This window comes from Silene latifolia, chromosome 8 (assembly GCF_048544455.1).
Source record: "Silene latifolia isolate original U9 population chromosome 8, ASM4854445v1, whole genome shotgun sequence".
NCBI classification, from domain to species: Eukaryota; Viridiplantae; Streptophyta; class Magnoliopsida; order Caryophyllales; family Caryophyllaceae; genus Silene; species Silene latifolia.
Genome location: NC_133533.1, coordinates 80,587,603 through 80,604,206, shown reverse-complemented (window position 1 = coordinate 80,604,206; position 16,604 = coordinate 80,587,603). Strand labels below are relative to the sequence as shown.

Genomic DNA, 16,604 nt, shown 5'->3' with positions numbered 1-16,604 from the left:
GTCCATGGTTTCATGTTTTGTAGGTTGGGGTTTTGTTTTGAGTTCTTAGTAGCATTGTTGTGTCTTGACCGAGTTAGTATGTTTGTTTTTATGTATGGGTTGAACTTCGGGGACGAAGTTCTTTTTAAGGGGGGAAGATTGTAACACTACGGATTTTTATAAGCTAAGTACTCGACCGAGTAGAGCCTACTCGGCCGAGTAGTGTCAATTGTGGAGTCTGTTTTGGTTCTGCCGAGTAATACTCGGCCGAGTATGGAGAATACTCGACCGAGTAGATGATACTCGGCCGAGTATAGCTTTACTCGATCGAGTATCTGGTCTGGCGAATGTTATTTTATCGGTTTGATTAGGGAATGTTAGGGTTATTTTATATTCGACGTCAGTTTCTAAAAACATCACTTCCAACCCTAATCATTCTACGATCTCTCCCTAATCACTCCCTAATCATCCTCTAATCTCGTTGTGTGTGCAAATCGTCGTGATCCTTGCGTGTAGTCTCTTATTCTACTGTTGGTAAGTTTCATTCCCTTGTCATTTATATTCTTTTGGGGTTACTGTATATATGGAATTGGGGAAAATGGGATTGTGCAATGTGTAATTGTATTATGTGATTATTGTTGTAGGTGACGATGTGATAATTGTCATGCATTTGTATGGTTGATTGCAGCGTAAGCGGATTGCGAAAAGGTAGGGTTTCTCCTACTCAGTACCGTTAATTGATTGAGATTGCATATGTTCATAATTGTTGTTATCTGCTGATCATCGGAGGATGGGTGTTGTGGAGACTGTGTTGGTGTGGTTGTGTTGTGACGGTTGTGGTGTTGTGACAGCTGTGATGCTGTGTGTGTGATTATGGTGGAGTCACTTGCGGGAGTGGCTTCACACCCTAGTTCGCCCTCCGTGGAACCCGTCACGGGAGGGGATGTGCACATTAAGGGACAGGGATTGTTAGTCGCTCGTTGATGAGAGCCGGACTAGGTGGGGATGGGTGCGGTCACCCATCGGCGGCGAGATTACCATTGCGATGGGTAATCTGGCGAGGGCTTCACACTTCCCGGTGTGTAGTCGGTTACTGTGTGAGATCGATGATCAGCTGGTTGTATTGTTTGTTGTCTTATATTGATTGAGTAGTACTGACCTCGTGTTGTTGTTTTGTAAAACCTGCGGTGATCCATTCGGGGATGGTGAGCAGATTGTGACAGGTGATACATTTATTGAGCTTGGGGCAGTCATGGGAGAGTCACCACGCTGGATTAGATGACACCATCATGAGCCTTAGTTATTGTTTTGGTGGTAGTTGCCATTTGGATAATTCGTTTATTAGATGACACTATGTAACTTTTATAATTACGCACATTAATAAATGTGTTTGGACTGTTGCTTTTGATATATACTAACCTCGGGCAACCGAGATGGTAACAACCTTTCATGCTGGGGTAGTCCTGGTAAGGTACCTTGGTATGAGGGGGTGTTACAGAAACTGTTTTACTTAGGACCTAATTCGTCGTTTTGGTTTTAGGAAAATTAATTTTATTAGGTAGATTAATTTAACGTTTTTCAATTCGTGGATTTTTATTTGATATTAGTTGTTATTTTCGATTTATTGATTAAAGTCGTTCGCGATTTTTAATTGGAATATTTTGGGTGGGAGGACAATTTAGGTAATTCGTAAAATTTATCGACGATCTAAAGTAATTTGTTAGGTTATGTACACCTGAACTTTTCACAAATTCTTATTTCAGACCATATTATCCGTCTGAAATGTTAAGACGGGTCAATTCGACCCATATTGTTAAAAAGTGGCCCACAGTTGAAAACAAGTGGACTAGGCATGCACTTATGAGCTGTTTTTTTCTATTATTATAATAATTAATAGGACACTTGCATTTAATGTTTTAAAAAACCATCATTTCCACTGTAAGACACATTTGTACCATCAAATTTTAGATTTCATTTCCTTCTTCATCAATCACCTTCTCGTTTTATTTCTTTTCCTCTACAATATTCCTTATGCATGAACATCCATATATGATTTTCATTGCTTTCTGCATTTATTTAATTTAAATTAGGGTTATTTAATAACAATACTCCAAACTATTGGGTTACTTCTCAAAATACTCCAAGCTTTAATTTAACTACCAATATAACCAACTATTAAACCCCACCGCTTTTAATAGAATTAGCTCTTTATTAACTTGTAATAGCAGGTAAAAAACTCTCGCCATTTATCATTGTTGATGATCTTCATCTCCTTACTCTTCCCTATACTAAAAAAAATCTAGAAAACCCAGAAACACACTCTTCAAATTACCAAAAAAGCAATCAAAACACAAAAAAAAACAAATTACAGTACACACCCATAATACAAAATCGCTTTTACTGTGTTTATATGCATTAAGACCCCAACCTGATACGACTAACACCATAACTGATACGATTTTTCCAAACTAACAAATCTTATCTTCCTCATTCATTTCTAAATCTGATAACACCGTCGCCGTTAATTTCGCCTGCTGATTCATATGGATAGTAGAAGATGATTAGATGAAGAAGAAGAGTGAGAATGATAAGAGGAAAAAAAAAAGGTTTCCGCTAATTCCGTCTCCCTTTCTGCTACTGCTGCTTCTTTAATTTGGTAAGTGAAATTAAAGTGTTCTTGTTGCGATTTCTGATGATGATGATGATGAGATTTCTGCTGATGATGATGAATGGAATTTGTAATTTAGGAAAGTTGGTATATTTACCATCTTATATGCTACTCCGTATTTAGTTATCGGTCCATTGCTCCCCTTCATGTATTTTTCTTCATTCCTTCTAACTTTGGGCATCATCATCAATACACCAAAATCAGACGCCATTTTTTTGTTGGAAGGGATCACGTATCTCTGGGCATCTTGTTTTCAACTTGCACAATTGGATTCCACACAAAATCTCGATTATTTCCGGGCTTTAGCTGGGCATCAATGGCGTTGTTTGACAATCAAGGCCAAGGGAGAAACTTTTGAGAAAATGGGTGCCTCAAACCAGATGAATATATGCGATTTGGAGAAGATGAGGTTAGGGGAAGATTAATGGGGGCGTGTTTTTGAGGATCATCTATGATGTTTTGCTGTGTTGGAGAAGAGAGATGGGGAGAGCATTAATGGTGTTGATATAAGGTAGATGACAATTAGAAAAGAAAAAGACGGGTCAAACCCACTTTTACTGGTTTAGCAGGTAGCCGGTCTACTTATTCTAATATAAGGGAATGGGTGTAAAAGTTGGTTTTATTGGTGGTTAAATTAAAGTTTGGAGTATTTTAAGAAGTACCTCCATAGTTCAGAGTATTCTTATTAAATAACCCTTTAAATTAATATATCTCATTTCCAACTCTAACTATGAAAACCACGATTCATTCATCCCTTTTTCTCTTTCATTTATCATCACCATATCTCATTGATCTCCTTCGTCTTCTTAAGTAATCATCCCTTTAATTTTCCATTCATTACCTTAGTAAACCTTATTTTTATCTTCTTTCAAGTTTGATGTGTTTGAGGCGTAAAAGTTCGATGAGTTTTGTTCAACATGTTACCACTGTAGTTTAAAATGTCACCATTGCTAGATCAATATTATCAATTGAGGAAAACATTTTCTTTAATATGTATCCATTTCAGTTCAACATGTTACCAATTGAGGACAGCATGTTACACGAATGTATATTATGTTAGCATTTAAGTAATCAGATGTCACCACTTCAATTTTTTAGTTTAACATATCACCACTTCAGTTCAACATCGTACCATTTTGAGCAGAACATGTAACCATATAAATATATCCAACCAAAATGGATGGTTACATATTCCCCAATAGTCATAACAGAGATCTATCAACAGTAAAATACAACTTATTCCTAATTAAAATCAAATGCAACTGCTAGCATTATTAGTGGGACTATTAACATAACAACAAAAATTGGTCACATATTATAATCATCATTCAATCGTTAATATTTGATTTTATATACAACCTAACTGGTATAACACATATGTAACAATAATCAAATAATACGAATTTCGTAACAAATATCAAATACAAGTTCTACCATTATTAAAATTGTTGCCATATATAACTAAAATGGTCACATTTAAGTAGGTATGTTATAATTATTTTATTCAATGTCTTAACAAGCTATTCCACATATTACAATGTAAAATCTTGTGTCAAATATACTAACAAGGATTATTCAAAATTCATCACTAATTTTAAATAAAATGACAACAATTTACAATCTACTTTGTGTCTATATACAAATTTATATTTCCATCGTAAATGGTAACATAGTGCACGAAAAAAGTAACATATTATATAAAAAACCTAGAAATCCATATTATTGAAGTTTATTCAAAAGTAAGAAACAAAACAAAAAAAATCAGGTTTTTTGAGTTTAATCAAATTTAAGACAACAAACCCTATAATAATTAAAATCAATACACTTTAAAAATACTATACAATTTCAACATGGTAACATAATGCAAATTATATAAAAAAACCCATAAATCCATATTTTTTGAGTTTCCTTGCATTGTCTTTCTCTTCATTTTTATATATGAAGATTTTAGGTGGTAAGATGATTCTGAAATGGGGTGAAATTATGATGATTTTTATGCGTTGGGATGAGATCTAGAAAATGAAAGAGCACCTAAATGATTTAGTTTAGGGTCATTGGGAGAGTGAATTAATTTCTATTTTTTATTTGTGTAATGTCAATTCTATCTCTGCATTTGGTCATTTCAATAACCTACTCTTTTTTTAGCCGCCTACCTTTTGCTTTATCGTAGGATCAATTTCTATCATATTCACATAATATAGTATCGACCTAACCCGTCTTATAATTAAGACGGATACTAGTGGTCTTAAGAGAGACTTATCGTGAACTTTTAGTTCGAGAACTTCCCTATCCAGTCATTCTGATTCTTTTGGATCCAATTTTGGTTCAGACCGAAATAATGGACACCCGTGGCCCTGCCCACAAGAGTCAAGACCCAAGACCCAAGAAAATAGGGGCTTATTGGATTTGGGTTGTCACATAAGGAGTAGTTGCAAAACCCTGAAACCTCAGGAAAATTACCCCACGCTTTCCTCCCCAAACCCCTTCATCGTTCTCCAAACTCCACAGGGTTAACTTCATAACTAGATAAGAACAAGGCGTCAAAGTAAGCTTCCTTTCTTTATTATACACCTGATTTCTCTCATTTTCACTGTATGTTCTTGTTTAGTTTATAAAAAAACATTTGAATTGAAATACATGTTACTTAGCAGCTTTGGCATATGAACCAAGTAATCACATAAACACAATTCAAGTGTTAATTATGGATTTAATGGTACCTATTAATCAAACCCAAGATGGGTTTTACTCATTTCACTCTGTACAAACTTCTATTGTAAGAAACCGTGTTTCAAGACCTAGAATTGGGTCTAGGGTTTCTGTCAGAGTTTATTCTGAGATGAGTACTGTGGGATGTAAGGAAAAGGGGTATAGGAAGCTGAGGGATAGTCGGGCTTGTTCCGTATCCAAGAATGATTCTTTTGCTGTTAATGGTCGGGTTATGAACCATGACAGGAAAACCGAGTTGCGTTTCAATGGCGATAGCTCGTCAGTGGGGTCTGGCCAGCCAAGCTATGATGAAATAGGGAGTAATAATCATCTTCGTCGTCTTGTTAGGAATGGGGACCTTGAGGAAGCGTTTAGGTATCTTGAAAGTATGGTTTATCGTGGGGATATTCCTGATATTATTCCGTGTACCAGTTTGATTAGAGGGCTTTGTAGAATTCGTAAAACTAGGAATGCCACCCGGGTGCTGGAAATTCTTGAGGATTCAGGAGCTGTGCCCGATGTTATAACTTATAATGTTTTGATTAGTGGGTATTGCAAATCAGGAGAGTTGGAGAATGCTCTCAGACTTCTTGACAATATGAATGTTGCTCCTGATATTGTGACATACAACACGATATTGCGTAGTCTGTGTGATAGTGGGCGATTCAAACAAGCCATGGAGGTTGTTAACCGGCAGTTGGAAAGGGGTTGTTATCCTGATGTGTTTACATATACAATTTTGATTGAAGCGGCTTGTAAGGATAGTGGAGTTGGCCAAGCAATGAAGCTTTTTGATGAGATGAGGAGTAAAGGTTGCAAACCTGATGTTGTTACTTATAATGTTCTTATAAACGGGATTTGCAAAGAAGGAAGATTGGACGAAGCCATTAAGTTTCTCAATAGCATGCCTTCATTTGGTTGCCAACCTAATGTGATTACACACAACATTATTTTAAGAAGCATGTGTAGCAAGGGAAGGTGGATGGATGCGGAAAATTTATTGTCTGATATGCTCAAAAAAGGTTGCTCTCCTAGTGTTGTAACCTTCAATATATTGATTAATTTTTTGTGTCGAAGAGGTCTACTTGGACGAGCAATTGATGTTTTGGAGAAGATGCCAAAATACGGATGCACTCCAAACTCCCTTAGTTACAACCCTTTGCTACATGCATTTTGCAAAGAAAAGAATATGGAAAGGGCAATTGAATACCTTGGGACTATGGTTTCTCGCGGTTGTTATCCCGATATTGTTACCTACAATACCCTACTGACAGCCTTGTGCAAAGATGGCAATGTGGAAATCGCTGTAGAAATTTTGAATCAATTAAGTGATAAGGGTTGCTCACCAGTGTTGATCACTTATAACACTGTAATTGACGGGCTCTCTAAGGCAGGGAAGACAGAGCAAGCTATAAAGCTTCTGGATGAAATGCGTAGAAAGGGTCATCAGCCTGATATAATTACCTACTCATCCCTGGTAGCAGGGCTTAGTAGAGAAGGAAAGGTTGACGAGGCAATTGGTTTTCTCCATGAGATAGAAGCAGTAGGCATAAAGCCAAATGCTATGACGTACAACTCAATCATGTTGGGACTTTGTAAGGCTAGAGACACTGCTGGGGCTATTGACTTTTTGGGGTACATGGTTTCAAAGGGTTGCAAACCAACTGAATCGACTTACACCATTCTTGTAGAAGGTATTGCACATGAAGGCATGTCGAAGGAGGCGCTGGAATTATTGAATGAGTTGTGTGCTAGAGGAGTAGTGAAGAAAAGTTCAGCAGAACTGGTAGCTGTTAAGATGTAGACGAGTGGAAATGCAAGAACTCATAAGAGGCCGTTGTATCTCATTTCATGGTATATCCCTCCTCATACAAGGTCTTCCACAAGAAAACTGCATGGAATGGAAATAGTTAGTGGAGCTCATGTATTTTGCTCCAAATGCCTCTCTCTTCTGTATCCTTGTGTAGTTATGTGAGGATTCAATTTTGTTAGTTTTCTTGGATCCTAATGCAGTGTTGATTGTTCGAGGTCTATACATCGTATGTAAGCTCTCTGCAGATAACTACGATGTTGATTACCTTGAATACGAGTGAACTCATATGGAACAGTTGTACTCTGAAGTTTTACCATGATGGTACTTCTAAATAAATTTGTTATTTCGTGCAGTTCAATTAGGATCGAACTGGTGTTAGTGTGTTACTCAGGTGAATCTCAGTTTTCTTTCAGTCGATTAAGTTGAGTTCACCTTACTTACCCATCTTAAGCAGTCAACTGAAGCTCATTAATATAGCCCATTTGTGTTTAAATTTAGTACCCAATAGAAGAGGTGGGTCGTGCGAGTTAGTGGTCCAATTGAAAAGCAATAAAAACAACTTTCTACTGCTATGCGCAAAGATTCAAAAATGCACTACTCCATACTCCCTCCATTCAACTCCTCTTTCCAAGTTTGCTTTATCACATTTGCTAACGCAACTTTTACGCGATAAATATCATTAGCTGCGTATTTGCTAAAATTATAAAAGTTAGATATTTTTAAGTTAGATATTTTTAATGTACTCTTAAAGACGAATTAAATAAGATCCCACATGAATATATTTTCACTTTTGTATCGACAGAAAATTGAAGTTGAATGTCCGCTTGTGAATAGTGTGCAAAAGAGAAACTTGCAAAGAGGAGTTGAATGGAGGGAGTATATAACAAAAATATTTCAATTCACATAAATATTTATATGCTACCCTACAAATCTACAATATCTCATCAAACAGACTTTGTATTATTCATTAAATTATTTCTCGGAAAAGCAATAAAAGTACCTTATACTCCCTATAAGGATATTATATTCTCCAATATCTCATTTAACGGATTTTATAATAATACGGAGTAATATTCATTAAAGTATTTCTCAAAAACGAATGAAAACTAAAAAATCTCTTAAACTATTGCAATATCATTACTAACATTATTGACGACGACCACCACCACCACAGTGCTTTAGTTTCAACTATTGATGACAACCACCACCACAGTGCGTTAGTTTCAACATGAAAAGTAATGTTAGTTGGCCAATATCTTATAAGAATATTCAAAAGTTATAATTTAATGATGGGTTTTTCTAACGTGTGCCCTAAGGACATACATTAATAACCCATTTATGGTAAGATTAATAACAAATTCACATGAGATACTCAAGTATATTCTCATTTTTACCATATTTAATGAAAAATATATTCTCATTTTTACCATATTTAATGAGAATGTGTTGTTAATCTTACCATAAATGGGTTATTAATGTATGCCCTTATTGTTGTTAATGAGAATATGTTAGCAAGAATTCAAATTATATCCCTCTCTTCTCCCTAAAAATCCTAGCCTCCATCAATCAAATTTGGAGCTTCTATCAACTATTGACCTATGGTAAGCCCCATATAACTTTATTTATCAATTCTTAGGATGAAACTTTATGAATTAATCAATAAAAATCTCCCTTTTGGTGAAATCTGTTTGTCCGTCTCTATTTTCGGGGTTTTTTCAGTCCTTATCTTTATAGGTTTTAGTTCTAGTGGAAATATAGATAAGAACGCCTTGGTCGTTCCTCATATGGTGAAGATGCGGAATATCAGTTTCGTAATGGATCGTTATGTGGTATTACATTTCTTGTTGATTTGTTGGTTGCACTCGATTTGGTCAGATGAAATCGTCTCTCGTTAAGGCTCAAGATCCTACGATCCTCTTGTGAAAAGCTGATTGCGGCGATATGATAGAGGATGTGCTTTAGAGCAATTCAAGTTTACAGATCTTTCTTTGAACAAGATTTTATTTTATTTGGTTCTAGTCGAGTTGTATCCAGTCAAATTTGACACAGGTCAAGTTTACAGATCTTTCTTTGAACGGGATTTTATTTTATTTGGTTCTAGTCGAGTTGTATCCGGTCAAAATTTGACACATGTCAAGTTTACAGATATTTCTTTGAACGAGATTTTATTTTATTTGATTCTAGTCGAGTTGTATCCGGTCAAATTTGACACATGTCAAGTTTACCGATCTTTCTTTGAACAAAATTTTATTTTATTTGGTTCTAGTCGAGTTGTATCCGGTCAAATTTGACACATGTTATAGATGTCGTATGACTATTTATTAATGAATTGATACTTTCTTTCAAAAAGAAAAAAAAAAAATTATAAACATTTAAATGGAAATAAGGTTTCTATAAAACCGTCTTATATATAGAATAGAATGACAAAAAGCGGTAGCAATAAGAAAGTAACGCAACAACCGCAGCAACACACCAACCCAAAAGTTCGGACTCTCACCATTGTTGCTGGCAAGTGAATATATAAACCAAATCTGGCGGTACAATCTCAACTCTTAGGAAAAATCAAGACAGGAACCTGAATGGCTATGTCAATGGCGCTTCGCAAGATTTCTTCTTCTCCAACCTCCTCTTCCTTCCTTCGTCCTCTCTACAATGCCGCTTCCTCTTATTCCATGGTTTTCTTATCATCAACTTCCATTTTCTGCCTTTACAATCATTCATTCATTCATACACTTTTTTTTGGGTAAAGTTTCGTGATTTTTTTATTTGATTGATTTGTAGTCTTCTTTGTCAAATGAAGCTGCTTTCGACAAGGATCGATCTCATGTCAATGTAATCATTTACTATTTTGTATTGCTTTTATTGCATTTTAGTTAATTATTTTACGAGATCTTATTGTAACGCCACTTCTAATAGGGTTTGTGTTGATGCCTGCATTTTGAAAATGTTTTTTGTATAGTGGATAAAGCAGTTGAATGAACCGCTTGAGGTTATTGATCCTGAGATTGCCGATATCATTGAGCTCGAGAAAGCTCGTCAATGGAAGGTTTCATTTTTTTTTTTTTTTTTTTTATTTGGTATTCTTGTTTTGCATCTTCGTATTGCATACTTTTAAGTACGTAAGACGGTTGTATGATACAATAGTAGTTATTGACGACATCATTATATGTCGTACAATAATCGTATTTGAGTAGTTCCGATTAGATATTCAGGAGTATGAATCGTTAATTAGTCACATTGGGGTTGGCTAGCTGTGAGCCTATGATGGTACTCGTATTAAACTAACTGAGTAATGGTGTAGTTTAATCATCTATCTTATTCGATGTTCCGATGTTCCTCACATTCTTTTCTTTTTGACATATCAGGCTTAAAAAAAAAAAAAAATCAGTTCTGTAAATTACAATAGTAGCTTGTGTGTGGAAAGGGAAAAGTGATGGAACAAGGGGAGGGACACATGATTCGCTCTTGGGATTATATCTCTTCAGCAATGTTGCAGTTATGCTTTTAGAAACAATTGCTTATATAAGTGAGACCCAAACAGAGAAATAATGTTGGCTTGCTGGATTGCGAGGAAGTCAATCTAAATTGTTCTATGAGATTTTGATCATTACATCTTACCATCCTTATCTTGTCTTAGGCGGGAGCCTTTGAGACAATGTGGCAATGTAGTACTTGTATATAATTGTAGTCGAGTTGTATACCAGTCAATATGTTTGTGCTACTTTCTTGTGATTCAGCCTCATCTTGGAAATTTAATTGGCGTTTCTCTTCAGGGGCTTGAGCTTATACCATCTGAGAACTTCACCTCTGTTTCAGTAATGCAAGCAGTTGGGTCTGTTATGACTAATAAATATAGTGAAGGATATCCTGGTGCTAGATACTATGGTGGAAATGAGTATGATCTGATTGTCACCCTTTTCTCTCTTAATAACTATATTTCTTGTAGAAGACACCTGATCTCATGTTCTATTAAATGCAACTCAGGTATATCGACATGGCAGAGACACTATGTCAGAAGAGGGCACTGGAAGTATTTAAGTTGGATCCTGCGAAATGGGGAGGTGAGCACATATAGTGTTATAGAAGCTGACACTACATTCTTGTGTATATATATATATATATATATATATATATATATATATATATATATATGTAGAATGATTATTCGTTTGCATCGAAATAGATAGAGCAACCGAAATATTTGGCCGCAAGTTTTCTGAACCTAGTTTTATCATTGATCATTGTATCCTACTTCTCTCATTCATTTTACAGTCAATGTGCAGTCCCTGTCTGGGTCACCTGCCAACTTTCAAGCTTACACTGGACTTCTGAAACCCCATGACAGGATAATGGCTCTTGATTTACCTCATGGTGGCCACCTTTCACATGGTTATCAGGTATTTTTATCAAATGCTGGTGCTTTTTATGTGAGACAGGGGGGTTAATCCTTCACCGTGTCATGTTCACGTTAGAGGTGCTTCATGGGGTTCATCTTAATAAATGTGTTAGAAATTTTATGCTAGTATTCTCAACAACCACAACATAGAGCTGGTTGATGAAGGGTAGTTTTTTTTTGTCCTTACTTTTTTCCTTGTGCATTAGCCTGATAAAGTTGTGTTTTTCTTTTTGCAGACTGACACTAAGAAGATATCAGCCGTTTCCATTTTCTTCGAGACCATGCCATATAGATTGGATGAGAGCACAGGTTACATCGACTATGACCAGGTATTCTTGGGCTTTATTATCTCACACCCTTTGCTTCTTGTATACCATGATCTTGTTTAAAAGCTTGATAATTGGTTGAATTATTTTCCTTTAGCAAATCTTTCAAACATGTAGTTTGAACGGTCTGTTTAGTACTTTTATATCCAGTTGGCGTTGTTGCTCAATGGCTAGGAAATATTAAGTTTGAAACCATACAATTTATGATTAGTATGCACCATGTATTTCTCCAACAGTTTGTTCTTTTGTATGCTTTCTAATTTTTAGTGATGATAAATATTTGTTGCAAACTAGCTTATTGAATTATATATGCCAATTGGTGATGATTTTGACATATTCTATTAAACACGATGCATTGTAGCTGGAGAAGAGTGCAGCTCTATTCCGGCCGAAACTAATTGTCGCTGGTGCAAGTGCTTATGCTCGCCACTACAATTATGCACGCATCAGAAAGGTTCACTTTTTAGCCATCTGGTAGTTTCTCTCTGGCTGGATGTATTTATATTTAAAGTAATACTTCTCTTACTGAACTAACAGGTTTGTGACAAGCAAAAAGCTATTATGCTGGCAGATATGGCACATATCAGTGGTTTGGTTGCTGCTGGTGTCATTCCATCTCCTTTTGAGTACGCAGATATAGTGACTACTACAACGCATAAGTCACTCAGAGGGCCGCGTGGTGCAATGATATTTTTTAGGAAGGGTTTGAAGGAGATAAACAAGAAAGGGGAAGAAGTAAGTCTTTCTTTATCTAGTTCTCTTTGTCTTAGAGTTGACTCTTTGCTTTAAATTACACGGACTCTGTTTTCCTTTTTTGGATGAATCTTTAGTTTGTTACTTGTAATACTATAACATCATATTGATTATCATAACCTCTATTTTGAGTATTTCTTCCAGTAGCAAAATAATTATATTGGTAAAATTGAATCCTTCTAAGCTCTGCTTACACAGTTCATTGTTGAGGAAAACCAGTGATGCTGTCCTTCCTCATTTGGCTAATAAGTTCTGATAGTTTAGCTCTTCTTGTAGATTATGTATGACTTTGAGGATAAAATCAATCAAGCTGTCTTTCCTGGTCTTCAAGGTGGACCGCATAATCATACTATTTCTGGTTTAGCTGTTGCGTTGAAACAGGTTCATCTTGAACTTCTTTTTGTTCCAAGATAGATGTGCTTTCTGATAATTTATGCTAAAATACATGATTGGCTTTCCTATATTTCTCTAGGCTATGACTCCTGAATACAAAGCCTATCAAGAGCAGGTGCTTAGTAACTCCACTGCATTCGCCAAGGTATAGTAGGGGTTCAACATCCCAATTCCCAAGGACTTCACTTAGTGCTGGAATTTTTTTTTTGTTAATTTCCTTTGACAGCCTTCATCAGTGAACACTATTGCTTCTGTAGCGCTTACTTGACAAGGGGTATAACCTGGTATCTGGTGGGACTGAGAATCACCTAGTCTTGGTAAATCTACGAGACAAGGTACTGTTCATTTGTTCCCTGTGTGCTTTGCTGTGTCTTCAGACTCTTCACTTTGTTTATCATAATAAAAATATGGCAATCTGTATTATGGTTCTTGGTTGTTTTTTCGAATCCTTTATCTGCATTTGGCTTTGTGACTTTGTCTAGTGACTTAGGTGCTGATGTCCTCTACAGTCCAGAAATATTAAACTTAAGGCACAAGCTAAAAGAATAGTCCCCTGTTTGCTCCGTATAATATGATGCAGTGAGTCTTTTGTGCTTGTCTAATAATCAAACATCAGTCACACTCCCATTCTATTTTTATGGATAGAGTATCGATGGATCACGGGTTGAAAAGGTCATGGAAGCAGTTCATATTGCAGCTAATAAGAATACAGTTCCCGGAGATGTGTCAGCCATGATTCCTGGAGGCATTCGTATGGGTAAGTACTCTTCCACCCACAATAATACAGATTCCCAGTATCTCGAAATCCCACAGATGGCTAGGTAAAGAGGGATCGGATGAAAGCAGACATACCTTGTGTTGTTAACAACACAAAAAGGCTGTTTCCGGATGCCCCTTGATAAAAATTGCTTTGTAAATTGCATCGACGACTGCTACTTCCCAATAAAAAAAAGAAGTGAACCCAGTTCAATGAGCCATTTTACTCTGTCTTCGTATTAATGCAAAACCAAAGAATAGTGAATTTTTGGCCAAACCCCAAACGTTGTGTCACATTAGTATTGTTCTTATTTGACTATTTTTCCTTCTCTTTCTTCATACCAGGAACCCCAGCTCTCACGTCTAGGGGATTTTTAGAAGAGGATTTTGAGAAAGTAGCTGACTTCTTTGACAGAGCTGTGAAACTAGCATTACAGATCAAGGCTAACACAACTGGTCTGTCCCGCTTATTTCTTTCTAGACATCAATGTATATAATCTGAAAAATTTGTAAAGTAACATAGAGCTGTTTTCCATCTGAGATGTATTACAGGAACAAAACTAAAGGATTTCGTGGCAACTTTGAAATCAGATAGCAAAGTTCAATCTGAGATTGCTAAGTTGCGTCAAGATGTTGAGGATTATGCAAAACAATTCCCCACCATTGGTTTCGAGAAGGAGACAATGAAGTACAAGGACTGAACATAGACATCAATGTAGTCTAGGTATATTGCTGGACTATACATTTCAACACGGCATTACTAGTTCAAGAATAGAAAGATTAATTTCAGAAGTTTTTGTGCGGCTTTAAAACTTTTAATTAAGGACCCGAAAGCATGCGATGCTTATTGGGCATATAGCATGTTTAGTGCAGGTGGCTTGCTAGAATATTACCTACTATTTCATTGTATACCTCGGTTTGTAATTTGGTGTTCAAACAAGCGAAATTTTGTTACAGAATGAGAAAAGTCTTCAATGAAAGTGAGCCATAGATAATAAATCCCAGGCACAGTATTAGTTAATTGTCAGCTGTTCCATGGGAAAATGAAGCCTCTCAAAAGAACATCCTCTATTCTGATGTCATTTTGGTTACAGAAAAGCCGGATCATAAGAATTTAATATTGGATATTGGATATTGGATATCTGAAGTACTGGGATAAGATACTGGTTACAGAATTTGATGATTTTCGGATGTGGGTATCCTGTTGTTGTAGGACTTGTAGCATATTATAGCATTCAATGTGCAATGTCACAAACTCACGGCATCTTTAAAGATTACAGGTATAAAATACTACTCTATATTCACAGAAACACATTCCAGTCATAACAAAGCTGTGCACAAGAGTAGTATACAAAATGAGGTTAGTGTTCATGCTGAATCTTAGCTATTCATCACTCACTACAAAAATGGGCTTATATTACTTCCAGAGTAACATCAACTTGTCCAGTTTTATTTGTTGAAAAACCTACTAATTCTCATCCGCATGTGGATTAATCTTTTTTTTTTTTTTTTTTTTTTTTTTATTTTTAGTAGTAAAAAGACGTAACTAGTTGTTTTGGCTCATGGAGCCATAGTTACATCCAAAGTTATACAACATAAATAGAAAACATAAACATAATAAAACTAGCACCACCATATGACTAAAGATACGACTGGCGACAAACTCATGCTGGTGAATAAAGGTAGATTGGCCACGAGCAACTCCGTCCAAGTCATCAGCAATACTAACAACTCCCATAGGCCAATGAGACGAACCAGGTGCACTTACACCACTAGAGAGTAGAAATAATAGGGGAAGAGCGAGTGTAATATTACGGTTTTCTATGTCTATGGGTACTCTATCGAGTGGGACTTACTCTGTCGAGTAAGTATGTCTTTATACGAAACAGTAGTCTGCCTGATGGGTACTCGATCGAGTACGTGTGGCACTCGATCGAGTAAGGGGCACTCGATCGAGTAAGTCACTTACTCGATCGAGTAAGTCGGTCTTACGGGTTATTTTGTCGGGTTTTGTTAGCAATGCGAGAATGATATAAAAACATAAGTCGTCAGTTTCTTTTCACTTTTACCCTGATCTAAATTCATAAGAGACAAAAACAAGTTTCGTTACTTCTTCTTCTTCGCATTGCTATCAAATCCTAAGGACTAGAGTCGTCGGATCGTTGTGTTCTTTACGCCGTTGAGACCGTCGTATTATGGGTAAGATCCTAGTATAGTTTTTATGTTGTTTCATTGATTTTGGTTGAAACCCTAATTGGGTAAATTGGGGGTTTTGGGAGTATTGTGTTTATTAGATGGTGATTGTATGATTGTATGTTTGATAGGAGGTGATTTCATTGAAGAACGATTTTGTTTAGCTGATTGTGACGATCTTGGTGGTTGCTTTTCCAGGTAGGGTTTCCCTACTCAGTTTTTGTATAAATGATTATAAGATGGTTGTTTGGTTGATTGACATGATGATTATATCGTAATTGGTATTGGCATTGTTTCGAATTGATATTGTGATTGGTTGTTGTTGATGATTGTCTGTGGTTCTCGAGGTGCGCCCTCGGCTGAGTAGAGTCACTTGCGGGAGTGGCTTCACGCCCTTGATTCACCCTCTGTAGAACCCGCCACAGAGGGGATGTGCACATTAAGGAACATGGGTTATTCGCTCGATGGAGATAAGCGGGGCTTAGGTGGAAACGGCTGCGGTCCCCCACTGGCGGTGAGGAATATCTGTTGCGATGGATATTCTGGCAGGGCTACACACTTTAGTGTGTAGTCAGATGATTGGTGATGTGACGGTGTTGGGGATTGTGATTGTGTGTCTGT

The 16,604-nt window shown here is 36.5% G+C and overlaps 2 protein-coding genes across 2 annotated transcripts; both read left to right on the top strand.

Moving 5' to 3' along the window:
* The first annotated feature begins 5,044 nt into the window (after positions 1 to 5,044).
* On the top strand, positions 5,045 to 7,524 carry LOC141597000 (uncharacterized). The gene has a single exon (XM_074417285.1). The coding sequence runs from the start codon at positions 5,349 to 5,351 to the stop codon at positions 7,155 to 7,157; it is 1,809 nt and encodes a 602-aa protein (XP_074273386.1). The 5' UTR covers positions 5,045 to 5,348; the 3' UTR covers positions 7,158 to 7,524.
* A 2,116-nt stretch (positions 7,525 to 9,640) lies between these two features.
* On the top strand, positions 9,641 to 14,770 carry LOC141596998 (serine hydroxymethyltransferase, mitochondrial-like). The gene is made up of 15 exons (XM_074417284.1): positions 9,641 to 9,841; positions 9,948 to 9,998; positions 10,126 to 10,212; positions 10,940 to 11,061; positions 11,151 to 11,227; positions 11,439 to 11,563; positions 11,799 to 11,891; positions 12,250 to 12,342; positions 12,426 to 12,623; positions 12,918 to 13,022; positions 13,114 to 13,179; positions 13,292 to 13,369; positions 13,680 to 13,791; positions 14,136 to 14,246; positions 14,343 to 14,770. The coding sequence occupies exons 1-15, from the start codon at positions 9,746 to 9,748 to the stop codon at positions 14,489 to 14,491; spliced, it is 1,563 nt and encodes a 520-aa protein (XP_074273385.1). The 5' UTR covers positions 9,641 to 9,745; the 3' UTR covers positions 14,492 to 14,770.
* Positions 14,771 to 16,604: the final 1,834 nt, after the last annotated feature.